Source organism: Oryx dammah, unplaced genomic scaffold (genome assembly GCF_014754425.2).
Source record: "Oryx dammah isolate SB20612 unplaced genomic scaffold, SCBI_Odam_1.1 HiC_scaffold_27, whole genome shotgun sequence".
In the NCBI taxonomy this organism is placed as follows: Eukaryota; Metazoa; Chordata; class Mammalia; order Artiodactyla; family Bovidae; genus Oryx; species Oryx dammah.
Window position 1 is genome coordinate 103139368 of NW_024070211.1, and position 14020 is coordinate 103153387.

The 14020-nt window shown below is 38.9% G+C and overlaps 1 protein-coding gene across 2 annotated transcripts in view; it reads right to left on the bottom strand.

Annotated features, from left to right (window-relative positions):
* The window catches only part of FIGN (fidgetin, microtubule severing factor), a 133393-nt gene that overhangs the window by 2335 nt on the left and 117038 nt on the right, over nt 1-14020 (bottom strand). For both annotated transcript variants that reach the window (XM_040229243.1, XM_040229245.1), the window contains one exon: nt 1-5350. This exon is cut by the window's left edge and continues 2335 nt beyond it. In XM_040229243.1, coding sequence (XP_040085177.1) covers nt 3096-5350 — 2255 coding nt within the window. In that variant the 3' untranslated portion in view covers nt 1-3095. The remainder of the gene's footprint in view (nt 5351-14020) is intronic.

Here is a 14020-nt window from a genome sequence, read left to right on the forward strand (position 1 = left end):
TCATTAGTAGCCTTCTCCAAATTCTTAGCAGTCAAAGAGGCCAAGACTATGAAGCCCCATTACTCAGTTGTACCATCACTGATTGTACACATTCAATTCTCAGGATGTGGTATCCCCCCTCAACCCCAAGCTCAAGAAAGGATGGTCAGAATAGAGCTCATTATTAGGCTAGTCCATAGGCAAGCTCAAAATGCTGCCACGAAGAATCAAAGACTCACAGGAGAGCACTACTTCCTCAAAGGTCAGCCTTATCTCCCTCAACAGATCTTCATTTCTTCAGCATGCCCAATTTCCTAAGAGATCAAATCCTAGTATTCATTAGGCTAAATGAAATTCACACACAACTTCAGCTTCTGCCTCAATACATGGATTTTTGACCACTCATAGCTCAAAAGTAATTTTTAAGTCATTTAAAGCTAAAAGCCAATATGCATGACTTTATTTTCAGTTTTATAAATGAGTGTAAAACACAATAGTGCAGTCATATATTTGGCATTAACTCTTACTAGCCACAGAAATGTGGGTCAATACAGGATTTTCCAAAGTTGTCTAAATAAGACTGGGTTTGTCAAAACTTGCCAGTTGCTTTCAAGTGAACACAGCATGTTGGCAGAAATGAAATGTGACATCCAAAAGACTGAAAATAGGTCAGCACTGTGCAAAAGTAAACTTGTCAGTGAGATCAATATGAACCTACAAGTTAATGGGGATATTAGAATTTCCTTACAATAAGGGATGTGTGCAGGGTAGCGCCAGAACACGATTGTAGTGTTTATTCACTTGTGAAAAGCAGAGGAAGTACTTGAATATTACTTTTTGTATCCTTAATGAAAGGCACTACTTTTTAATATGGAATATTTATATGTAAGAACAGGTTTAATTGATAGAAAATCATAGTAAATTTAATTCTAGTTCATCTGCTCAATTTTAAGCAAGAAAAATAAGAAAAAAGGGGAGTAATGATCAAGCATCATAAAATCTCAGAAATATCATGATGTCCTTCATTAGCTTTCTCTATGTTAAGCATTTCAGAGAATTTGACATTGTAGATGAAATCAGTAAAAATAAAAAAAAAAAGAAATATGGAAGGAAAACAAAACAATAACAGAAAGACCTTTCTTAGGGCTTCTCATTGCATTTATTTAAAGTCTGTAAAAATGTACATCACTTTTTGAATACATAAAATGCCAGTGCTTTGCAACAGTTTTGTTACTGCATCTCTCAACTAAAAAAAAAATAATAATAATAAAATAAAAAATAAAAACAGGAAAAATACATTCAAAAAGCCAGGCTGTACTGCTTATGCATGGGCAGTGGCTTTGGGAGGCTATGGCCTACTCTGTGTCGGTTCAGAGGCATTGCCGAACATCAGTCAGCTAGCAATGTAAAGTTGCACATAAAGCATTAAAGGATACAAAGAACAACTTGGGGAGCAGGAAAGGAGTGGGAAACTAAGAAAAATGCTACATACACTGTTGGAGTGGGGGTGGGCCCAGGTGGAAGTGAGCATGAAGACTGATATTTTTCGGAAACTAGATTTATAGGAAAAGATGAAAGAAAACAAAGTAACACATTTGGCAAGCTGTATCTGTTGGTGTGTGTGTGCATGCGTATGTGTGCACGTGTGTGTGTGTGTCTACTTCCAATTGTCTACTTGACTTTCCAGAAGAAATGTAACAAAACTGAGGTAGAAATGAATGTGGGGGCACTACAGCCCAGAAGATGTCAAAATGAGAAGCAAAATTGCACTGACAAGAGAGGAGTCCAAAAGAAGGAGAGGGGATGCAGACATATTCTTTGTGGATATATATAAGTTGGTTGGTTGTTTTCTGTGTTTATTTGTTTGTTTGCTTGTTTGTTTTGGCTGTTATCTTCTGCATTCTGTCAAACAGCATGGCAAGCCTATAAGCTAGATTAGTGAGGAGAATGACACCATTTCCAGCAGTTTTCAGGGAGAATTTGCAAACTACCACCACCACCACCATTACCACCTCTTCAGGAAAAAGACAGTCCTAGTTTTTAGGTACTGTAACTTTCAGGGTCCTAAACAGGTCTTGTGGTTGACTGCTCCAGACACTAACACAAACTGAGTAAATAGCTTTCCATTAACCAGTGTACCTTTTAAGAATATTTTCACTTCATTATCAAGGAGCAATGTACGAAGAACTCTTGCAGGTATTGATATAAAGAATTATTCTGCTCTGGTTAATTCCCCATAATTAGTGAAAGAACCTTTTAAAAAAATCCTTCCATTTTAACTTTAAATTGTAAATATTCAGTTGTATCACGCGTCAGTATTTTTCCGGATACATTCAAAGTAATTTTCCTTGCTATTTTCCAATTGTTGAGGTAAACATACATTTTAATATAAAGTTACATTGAAGCCTATCCCATTACTCTCAGCAGTACATAGTGCTTTCAACACATTCCTTTGAGGTACTGTACAAAACACAATCACTTTCCTGAGTTTTTGCAGACAAGAACATTAAAAGAAATGAACTGCAGAAATTAAGGTCCAGATTACCGTTACCCTGTTTTACCTGTTCTTAGCTTAATACTGCAGAACAGACAGGATTGAGGAATACTGTTGCTCTTAAAATGGCAAAAATCTGGTTTTCTGTCGAAACACAACCGTTCATCTCTTTAGTCCAATAATGTTTGAAGTTAAAGCTCTTTATATTAGCACATGCCACCAATGTAATTGTGAGGCAAACAAAAAATAAAGCACCACTCCAGGCACTTGACAGCAACTAAATCTCGAGAACAGCAGAATGGAATCAACACACGAGGCTCACGTCCTTCTGAAATCAACACACTTGCACCTTGCTCCTTGGTGAGTGTTGTCTAGCTTGAACCGAACTGAGCATCAGCAGATGCTTTCTGTCATCTGGGGCTTTCACATCCGAAGGTCTCATTGGATGCCTTCTTCCTCCAAATCTACCCTGACTCGAAAGATGCAACTTAATCGTCTTCTTCCCCAGTACCCTTTGCGATTTAAACACTACTGGAAAGGGGCTCTATACCCTATGTAGCAGGCTTTATGTGTGTGTGTGCGCGCCAACATTCATCACATTTTTTTTTTTTTAAAGAAGTTATCACTGACTGCAACCAAACATTTTGTTCCATTCAACATACATATCAAGCTCTTTTTGAGATATGCTAGGCTGAATCTTGCAGAAAGCATTTTCAAAGTCTTGATACGTAACCGGCCTCAACTGGCTGGGCATAATGGCTGAAAGGTCTGTGGCTGGCATGGCATGGAGGGGGCCCACCACTGCTTCCTGACACAGATGAGCCACGTCTAGCCCAGAAAAGCCTTCTGTGCGCTGGACGAGCAGTGCAAACTCCTTGTCATTGAGACAGTAATTGTGCTGTGAGAGCAGTTGTACTATTATCTGGTGCCTCGCTGTGCTGTCAGGAAGTGGGATTAAAAGTCGTTTCATGAAGTACCTCCGAAGAGATTCGTCTATCTCTTCTGGTTTACTGGTGGCACAGATCACTATGACTTGGTCCTCAGCCGACGTTAGCACAGTGTCCAGCTGCATCAGAAATTCGGTTCTCATCCGACTGACTGGACTGTGTTCCTCACTCACTTGAGATGAGAGAAGCATGTCAATGTCACTGACAAAAATCACTGAGGGCTGACGACATCTGGCCACGAGGAAAGAGGCGTGGATAATTTTCTCTGCTTCTCCTAACCACTTGGCAATAAGTCCAGAACCAGCGATTTTGAAAAACGTGGCCCCCAGCTGACTAGCTATGCATCTGCCCAATAATGTTTTGCCTGTTCCCCGAGGTCCAAATAAAAGGATGCTCCGAGGTAAGGCCGTCAGTCCACTGAACGCGTCTGACCTCAACACAGGCCATAAAACCTCCTCTTTAATGACAGCCTTTACCAGGTCGAGACCTGCGATGTCATTCCAGTCCACTGGCGGTCCTTGGGTGATAATCTCATTGGTTACCAGGTCAATGAGGTGTGTGTCTGTATTCTTCAGTTGCTCGTCCACGGAGTGGTTGGCTGAGGTAGCTGCACGGAGTCCAGGGCCTTGCATGGGGTGAGAGAGGAGCTGCCTGTGCTCCTCCCCATGCTCGCTCATCACTGGCGACGTGTACTTCCCAAAGGATTCACTGGATCTTGATCCCAATGAATTTTTAGCAGTACTGTAGGAAGGAGGGGTCAGAGCCCTACTGGACTGGCTGCTGAATTTCCTTTGCTGTTCAGAGGACATTAGCTGCTTCGTTGGCTTAAATGCTAAGGATGATGTTTCAGCACTTCTGTCAAAGCCATTCCCCCGATTTGCGTTTGAAATGCTGCTGTCGGACATTCTGTACATAGGACTCTGTGTAGATCTCTGTTGGCCATAGCTGTAATTTCCATAACTGGAATCCATGTCTCCTTGCCCTGCCATATAGAAAGCTTTCCTTTTGAGAGAACTTGCCGAACTGTTTGTCAGAGCCGAGGGTGCGATCGGTGTCAAACCATGACCCTGGTAGGTGTAGCCAGGAACAGTGGTGGGGGGCAGGGGTGTGGGAGCAGGAATTCCTGAAGGCAGATATGCGGAAGGAGGAGGGGGCGCACCCCCAGGACTATACCCCGACCCCACAGCAGTCTGAGGAGGATAGCTAGCAGAGGGGTAGCTGTAACTGGAAAGGTTAGAAGTCCCATTGTAGCCTGGGACCAGGGCTGGTGGCGGAGGAGGTGGGGGTGGCGGCTGTAGGAGCCCAGAGCTATGCAGAGGAGAAGGATGAGGCGAAGGAAGTGCAGGTGCCGGCTGGCTACTGTAAGTAGAATGCAAATACGAGCCGTTGTATCCTGGGGCGTATTCCTGAGACGGGAGCCCTGTATGAAGACTAGGTACAGTGTGGCTTCCACAGGTACTACTCGAATAACTAGGTTCTGTCAGGTTACTGGCCACCCCAGGAGAGCTCCCTATACTTGCAGAGACATCTGCTGGAGGGAGGGCTGAACTGACTCCAGCTTTGCTGGCAGTGATAACATCCGGAACACAGTTCATGGGATAAACAGCGTCTGAATTCAAGGAAGGCTGCCAGGGTTCACTTTCATTCTTCCGACCATTCACTAGTCCTGATGGTGCATCCGAGTAGTTGCTGAGTACGGGTCGGTCCACAGGGCCTTCCAAAATGCCAGAATACTTCTCTGCATATTTTTTTAGTAGGTTGGATGCCGTCAGAGCAGATATGTCATCGTTTGCCCAGGCGTACTGGTACGTGCGCTGCAAATGACCTCTGTAAGCTTCAACTTTGTGGGCAGGAGATCGAGTGGTGGAGGTGATGTCAAAGTGCTGTTCGGGCCACTGGGCGTGCTCCGGCGTCCACTGCATCTTCAAGCCTGAAGATTTGGGGGGAGAAGGTTAATTTATTTAGATACTCATCAGAACTATTAAAGCTTTTCCACCCAACTTCTTTTGTTATCCATTATTTTCTACCAACGATAGTGACATTATAAAGGATTTCCACAGTTTATAACACCTATTATGGTCTCTACCATGCATACATCTGGAAAAAGGACTGAATTTCAGCCCTGGATAAAAAGTAAACGGAATTTAAATGAAAACTCTGTAGAAGACCTACAGTTTTTTCATTCTTGAGTAATAAGCAAATTTATTTCTGCTAAGCCCATAGAGTTACTTGCTACACACACACAGAAACACATATATATGTACACACACATCCCTGTCAAATTAGAATTCAATCACAGGTTCTCACAATAGATAATATGCATACATTTTAAACATCTAGCACGTATTAGTATTTAACATGTGCCATATCTAGCTATCCTGCCTCTTCACACCACAGTTTCTGTTTTATATTTTAACCAATATAAAAATGAGACAGCTGACAGATCACATCTAGGATACCTCTCTTATTTGGTACTGAACACCTAGTTAGCACAGTATAATGCTCCCTGTGCAGAACAATATGACACAGACATAGCAGGTCATTCCATAATCCAACTCTCATCTAAAGTGGTCCACGACAGTTTCAAATCTGCTTCATGGAGTGCAGCAAAGCAATCTCCCAGGCAGCGCTCCACCGCTTTCATCACATAAAGCCTACAACTCGGTATGAATTACAACTGGCTCCTTTCTGCCTCTCAGTTCTGTTGTTGAAACTCTGGGAAAAAAAAAAAAAAAACAAGCATCACTTGTCTGTCGGTCTTCTAGCTAGTGTTCTCCTTCCTTCTGTTATCACCTTTCCCTCTGCCTTACAGCTTCCAAGGTACTAAGAGGGGAGAATATATATATATATATATATGTATATATATATATATTCATATATATTTATGAAGAGAGTAAGGGGGAGATAGGAAAGAAGCAGGTAAAAGGGAAGATAAGAACAGAGAGAATCTGGATTCTGACTCTTTACATTTATGTGTAGTGGCATATTCTCAAACAGTACAACTAGAAAATGAGATGCTACGTGTATGTAACTCTATCATCTGCTACTAAGCGAAGCAAGGTGACTATGTAGCCAACTATACAGGACTATTTTCTCATTTAAGAGAAAATACAAAGCAAGGACTTCCCTGGTTGTCCCAGTGGTTAAGAATCCACCTTGCAATGCAGGGAATGCAGGTTTAATCCTTAGTTGGGGAACTAAGATCCCATACTCTGTGGGGCAACTAAGCCTGAGCACCACAACTACTGAGCCTGCAGGCCGCAACTAGAGAATCTGCGCATGGCAATGAAAGATCCTGAGTGCAGCAACTAAGACCCAGCGCAGCCAAATAATAGATAAATGTATTCTAAGAGAGAGAGAAAATATGAAGCAGAGTTAGAGAATCATTTGAATTTTACAGTTTACAGAGAGACCTTAGACATTACCTTACTTCCCACATTAGGGAACCAGTACCCAAAGGGATTTATAATGTACCCTTGAGGACTCTCTGTAACTTAGTTACAGAAGAGCACTGGAACCCTGTTCTATTTCCCAGTGCTGACTCCTCCTAATCTCTTCTTGATTGGAACACTTCCTATTCTGATACAGCTATATTAAGCAGGCTTCCTTAATCTCCTTTGTATTACCCTAAGTGAATTTTGCAAACTCTCTTGTGCCCTCTGGCAGCGATTCCTTGATAAGAAGGAGGTCTGGTCTAAATGAAGCATCTGTGGCATCAGCTCCCTTCTGAATTACCGCAGTCTATGCTGACAGTTCCGACCCCCTTATGCTTTCCTCCTCCAACCCCTTTAGCTCTTCATTACCTGACTCTGGCTTCTGACATGGCCAGCTTTGACTTACTGAGCTAAACTGAACAGAGCACAGAGTTTGGTAACAGAATGGCATGTTGATTCCCTTCTGACTCCCTCTTCCTTGTTTGCAAAACCACTGCACCAGACACTGGAAGTTAATTAGCAGGCTGATGCTGTGCTAATTGTGTTAATTTACAAGGTTTTAGTCAAAGAGAATCGTGCCAGGGCTGGCACTGCTGTCATGCTTCCGACTTAATGATTAAGAAATACTGAAAACAAGGTGGGAAGGATTGCAGTAATTACACAATAAATGAATAAAGTAACAGGATTCATTTGCAAATATATTTTACTGCAATTGTACTCATTTGCATTTGGATTTTAAAAAAGGATCCATGTAGATATTCATTTGCAAATCACCATCTCAGTTAAATTAAATCTGAATGCTGCACTGTATAACTTAATCAAGCTTCATATATATGAATATATAATGATTTTTTAGTAAAAAAAATCTAAATACCTTACTTCTCTTGTATACACAATAGATTCTTTACTTTTCTTCATCTCCCCCCAAATCATCATGTTTCTCTTTTAAAACTGTATTTTAAAAAATAATCTCATCAATTGGAAAGAATATATTATAAAGTCCTGATAAAGTCTAGCTTGCATCATTTCACTTAAGAGGAACTCTGGGTTGTGTCGGCGGGGGGCGGTGCAGGGGAGTCTTCTAGGAAGAACTAAAGTGATATTCTTAATTGTTTCTGCTTTCTCAATCATTACTTTTTAAGGGGGAGGAAAACACACCGCAAAATGGGTGAAATGACCGAGACCACACTTAAAGGGGAAAAGATGCAATTTTAATGAAGCAGCATTTCAGGAATCATACTTTCATTAAATTCAACTGGAAATTATTAAGAGCAAATCACCAGGAACCAATCGCAAGTAATCAGTATCTAAATTCTTCTAGTGTCATGGGATTTACTTTCAAGCCTTATAAAAACGAGAGAATATTAATGTGACTGTAATGTAGAACTGTCTAAAAGACCTACAAATTCATTAGTCCTCTAAATTATTTCCAGGGAATTTCTATTAGGATTCTTTTTTCCTTAAAAGATTATCAAAACACAGAGTTGAGAAAACAAGAAAACACATATGCTATGAGTAAGAATTTGATTATATTGATACAGAAGAAACATGAATAAGTATCTTGAAAAAAAGGTCTCAAAAGTAATTTAGGAGTCACAGGTAATGGAATTTTTTTCCACAAACACAACACATACACACACGTACACACACAACCATAAAAGGTCTGGCTTCCTTTCAGTTAGCTGAGTTAAGCCATTATTGGCATTACTCAACAAATATACATAACAAACATGATTTTTTCTATTTAAAAAAGTGTCTATTTTTTAAAAAATGAGACCACTTTAGCTTTAGAATAATTATTTTAAAAAATAAACAAAAAGGGCAACTTTCACCTTCATTGGGCTTGAAATTTTCCTTGTAAACTAATCATTTGTAAAATATATGCACAAGTTTTTTGGTAAGTTATAGTCACTGTGAAAGACAGGAATATAAAATTTAAATAAAACAGGTTGGCATTTTCACTGGGTAGTAAAATGCATAGTTTAACTGCATAGTTTCACTCTAGCAAAAATAATTAAATTTCTTAAGATTTCTATTTCATCTGAAATTAAGCAAAAATCCTATCAAAATTATTTATTTGGAACAATTAGTAGATACACAATTGCCTTTTGATTCTCATGCTATTTTTGGATGTGCTTACTAAGATAATTGAAAGTTTATTTATTGATTCATACTAAATAACAACCAATAAGCAAGGCTGCAAAAGTTAAGATTGAGCTTCCATTAAATAACCTTAAGAGAACAGAATTATTCACATCCCCTGAAACATGAGTTTTATTGTACTTTAAAATCATTAATAGCATTTGAAAGTATAATAGCTAAACCATAAACTAGTTCCTAATATTAGCAGGAGCTCAAGAAGCCAGTGTTCAGGAGATTGTCCTGACCTGTAGGAGCACAAAGAACTTTTTCCTCAGTTTCTTGAATTTTAACACTAATTAGAAATAGAACTCAGAGAAGGCAATGGCAACCCACTCCAGCACTCTCGCCTGGAAAATCCCATGGATGGAGGAGTCTGGTAGGCTGCAGTCCATGGGGTCGCGAAGAGTCATGAAAATGAAACTTCTTTTCATTGTCATTATTATTGTTCTATTTATTTGTGGTGATAGGTCTGATGTGCAATGGAAGAAAAATGTAGAGCCAAATGTTCTTTAAACAAACTATCACACTCCCTTTGATTACACTGCTGTTATCTGTAAGAAGTAGCACATGCGTGTCATTTAACTTGGCACCCAAATAATAAGATGGGTTTTAAAAAAAGCTTTTATACGGTTTCTCTTTGGAACATGAAGAGAGAAACCTCAGAAACAATACTATTTTAATGTTATTAGAAACAGGACTCCAGCACAATAACTCCCACTGCTGTCTAGAAATAGCTTAATAGGAACAATAAAAATTCAGAAAACAGTGGAAAGTAAGAAAAACAGTTCAAGATAATTGAAGAATTGTTCCAAAACATCAATTTTATTTTTGAAAGTATCATAAAATTCTTAAGAAAACAGCTGGCAAATTTCACAATGCAATGTGTTTGTTTTTAAAATATGTAATTTAATAGAAAATTGCTTTTAAGATACCTTAACATAAGTGCTCACAAGGATGACAGATACTATAGTAAAACGCCACTAGAGTAGGTTGCCATTTCCTTCTCTAATAGTAAAAAGCCTAAGCATTTTGTTATTTTATTGTAATAGGATGAATTTATGTATATATAATTGAACAAGCCTATATTTCCCATAAAACTGGTCAATTTGGATAACATTTTCCATTTTCATCATTACTGACCATTTTATAACCTAGATTTAATTACTAAACAGTTGCTGCCTCATTGCTTTATTTCTTCTATTTTACTCTTTAATTAGTTTGAAACAAAACAACTGTGGCATCCTTAAAAGTTTTGTCACAGCTTCAAAATGATAAAGAAACTGTTACACAGAAAAATGAAGGACATAAAGACAACTTGCAGAATAGGAGGAAATTGGGAATAAAAAACCAGGTCTTCTAGAAAGTATTTTTAGCACACATTCCTGGAAATATTAATCTAAGACTGCCCCAGCCCCACTCCTAACATACGTATGCTATTCAAAGTTCACAAGATCTGTAAAAGCTGCTCTCTTCTGCAAGGTCCCCATAGGGTAATTCTGGCCGGTAGGGACTCTGCCTTCATTTGCAGGTTTTCTCAGACTTCCTAAGGGCAGGCACCTGAGGCAAACACCTGCAGGCATGGCAGGCTTGCTCTAAAAGCTGCACAGCGCTCACACAGGCCTGCGTGACATCCTTACACCTCCTACACTCCTTTGGTCTACTGTACTTCTGAACCTTTCATTATCTTAAAAAACAAACAAAAACTGGACATTATACTTACCAAGATTCTCTCTAGAAAACAAACACTACTGGTGTAAATACAATAATGTAATTATTAGCCTAATAATAATTAGGCTCCTTCGCCTAAGAATGCAACAGATTCATTGTCTGCTAGGTAGGAAATGGCAGAACTATCACAGAACATTCAAAATTTCAAGTAGACAGTAGCAAATACATTCACTAAATAATGAGACATCTGAGACATAAAGGACAGACTTTTGGTCACAGTGGGGGAAGGAGAGGGTGGGATGATTTGAGAGAGTAGCATTGAAACATATATATTACCAGATGTAAAAGAGATAGCCAATGGAAATTTGCCATATGATGCAGGGAACCCAAAGCTGGTGCTCTGTGACACCCTAGAGGGTGGGGTGGGGAGGGAGATGGGAGAGAGGTTCAAGAGGCAGGGGCATATATATGCCTATGGCTGATTCATGTAGATGTAGGGCAGAAACCATCACAATATTGTATCACGCAATTATTCTCCAACTGAAAAAAAAAAAAAAAAAGTAGTTTGAGAGGGGGACTATAAACTTCCTGGTACTGAAAACTGGCTCCATGCAGTATCTATTTACCTTTATCCTTCAAGGGGAGAGATGACCAATTGAAATGTCCCGCAGACTAAGAGCATTCTCCTTTTGTGTACCCACCCTCATAAGCCAAGAGGCCAACACAGCAGTATCTAGTATGATCTGTCCTAATCTGTTTGATCTGAAATCTTCCTTAGTCCATTTCCTAGGAACTCTTAGACTGAAACTGTGATGTCATATTTAAAAGTAGTATCAAGTGAAAAGGGAAGGGTACAAACACAGAAATATACACTATTCTTAATCGATTTAAATAGGTTCCATCTTTAGAACACCAAAATGAAAAGCCCTTTATAAACTGAATATGATATAGGAACTGTACATCTTAATTAGTCAACAAATTGAGGGTCCACTATGTGTATAAAGCCCTGTGGGCCAATGCTAAGAAATTAAATCAAGGGGATCCATTTACCAGACAACAAACTTTTCCAACTTTCTGCATTCTTTATAATTTCACATTCTAATGTTTCTTAAACTTGGATTTTAGAGATGAGGGGATCTTTCTAATGACCTAGTCCCCAATCCAGACAGCTTCTGCTATAGTTCAGTACTTCACTTGTCATGGAGTACTGTGAGGTTGAATACTATCTAACACAGTATTTTATTTGGAGGCACTTCTGGATTGTTGGGATAGAATGGACTGGAAAAAACATAAAGGTCCTAGAATTTTGTCTGAAGCGTGAATATCCTGAGCGTGAAAATCAGACCCCTGGCCCTGATCCATGCCTTCACGTATTTGTTCTAATCTTGGTGAAATCATGTACGTATATCATGTAAGTTTTTTCAGCCATTAAATATAGATAATAATGGAATCATATACCTTATCAGGGGGCTTCCCAGGTGGTGCTAGTGGTAAAAAACCCATCTGCCAATGCAGGAGCCACAGGAGAAAAGCGGGTTCTATCCCTGGGTCAGCAAGACCCCCTGGGTAAGGGCACCGGCAACCCACTCCAGTATTCTTGCCTGGGGAATCCCACGGGTAGAGGACCTTGGCAGGCTGCAGTCCACAGCGTCGCACAGAGTCAGACAGGACTGAAATGACTGAGCACACCCACATATATACCTTACTGGATTGTTACTAAGGTTACCTAAGGCAGCAATATTTGTGAAAATTGTTTCCAACTGTGACCTGCTACACAAGTGTTTCTTGTTATGCATTTATTTCGAAAAAGCCAGAGATGAATTAAACACAAAACAAAACAAAACTGACTAGACAGAAGAAAAACTAAAATGACTCCTAGAATTTATAAATCACTTTTTCTTCAACTTCTGGACAGCTACTGAAAAGGAAATTTTCCACTGGGTATGTTGGTTGTAAGAAAGGTACAGAAGTTCTTTCATACTCAGCAAAACACAGAACATGATCTTCTTAATCAAAAAGATGTCAAAAATTGAAACTATTGGATAGTATTTATTCTTAATGATGTTTGTGACTCACTGTGGAGACCACAAGTAAGAAACAACAGAGGTTTAAAACCTGTTAAGGATGATCTCACAACCCACAGTCTGAAAATAAGACATTCTAATTATATAGCCATACTGTCAAAGATTTTTCTCTTTAAATAACACTTTCATACCTCAAGACTCCAAATTATGATACAGTTTGCAGCAAATTACTCCCTCCCCCATTCTACCTTATTTGCATAAAGCAATCCTTTTTAAAACTCACAAAGGCATTTATGGCTAAATGGTCCTTAGTAAATATAGTTTAAATACTTCACCATCCAATATACAGAAATTGCTACCTGACAGCAAGAAGGCAGCATGTAACCTGTAACTATGTTTTGTTTGGCCAGTCCAGAGTTTTAAAAATCAGTCAACTTCACATGTCAATGTATGCCAAAACCAATACAGAATTGTAAAGTAAAAATAAATAAATAAATAAATTAATTAAAAAAAAAAAAAAGAAACTGTATTTCCATATATTCCACTTTTTCAAGACAAGCTGATTGATCTTATAAGACTAAATCTCATTCTTGCCTGGCAACCACTGGCCAAATCTGAGGTCCCTCTAGACATGGCATGCCCTCTCTACTTTGTCATGACACTCCAACTTCCTATTACAACATCAGATGTTTCTACAGTATCTGCTGGTCACATAAGCAGTTAAAATTATGACTTCACTCTGAGGCTTCAAGCTTCAGTTTTTCCACTTAAGTACATTTTCTTGAAAACCAGCAAGTATAGTACTTTAAAACTTAAAAAGTAGTGCCTTTAGATTAAAATTTTCCAACTTCTTTTTATTAGATGCATTCCTGCCCTCCCACTCAAAGCACAGGGAAAATATTTGATATTTTCCTTGCTGATTCAGTGTCACTAGTACAACAGTGTAAAATGAGAAATGATTCCTTAAAAACACTGGTCTCCAGACTGCTGCCATTTCCGTGTTCACCCCCCTGCTTGCTTTGACTTGTTAGATACTTTTTCTAGTTGTTTTCCACATTAGTCTCCACTATTCCTAATATGCTCCCCGAATATGCCATAGGTTCTGATTCCACAAACCAATACTTCATTTAATAGTAACAGTCAATTATAACTTTTAGTACAACTTTTGAGATTTTAAGTTACTCCAAACTTATGCTACTTAATTCTTATAGGAATTTGTTGGGTAGATCATATCTGGATAAGCAACTGATCTTATTATGTATGTCATCATTTGAGATCTTATTATGTATGTCATCATTTGGGGCTTTAAAAGCAAGTATTCAATATTACAGG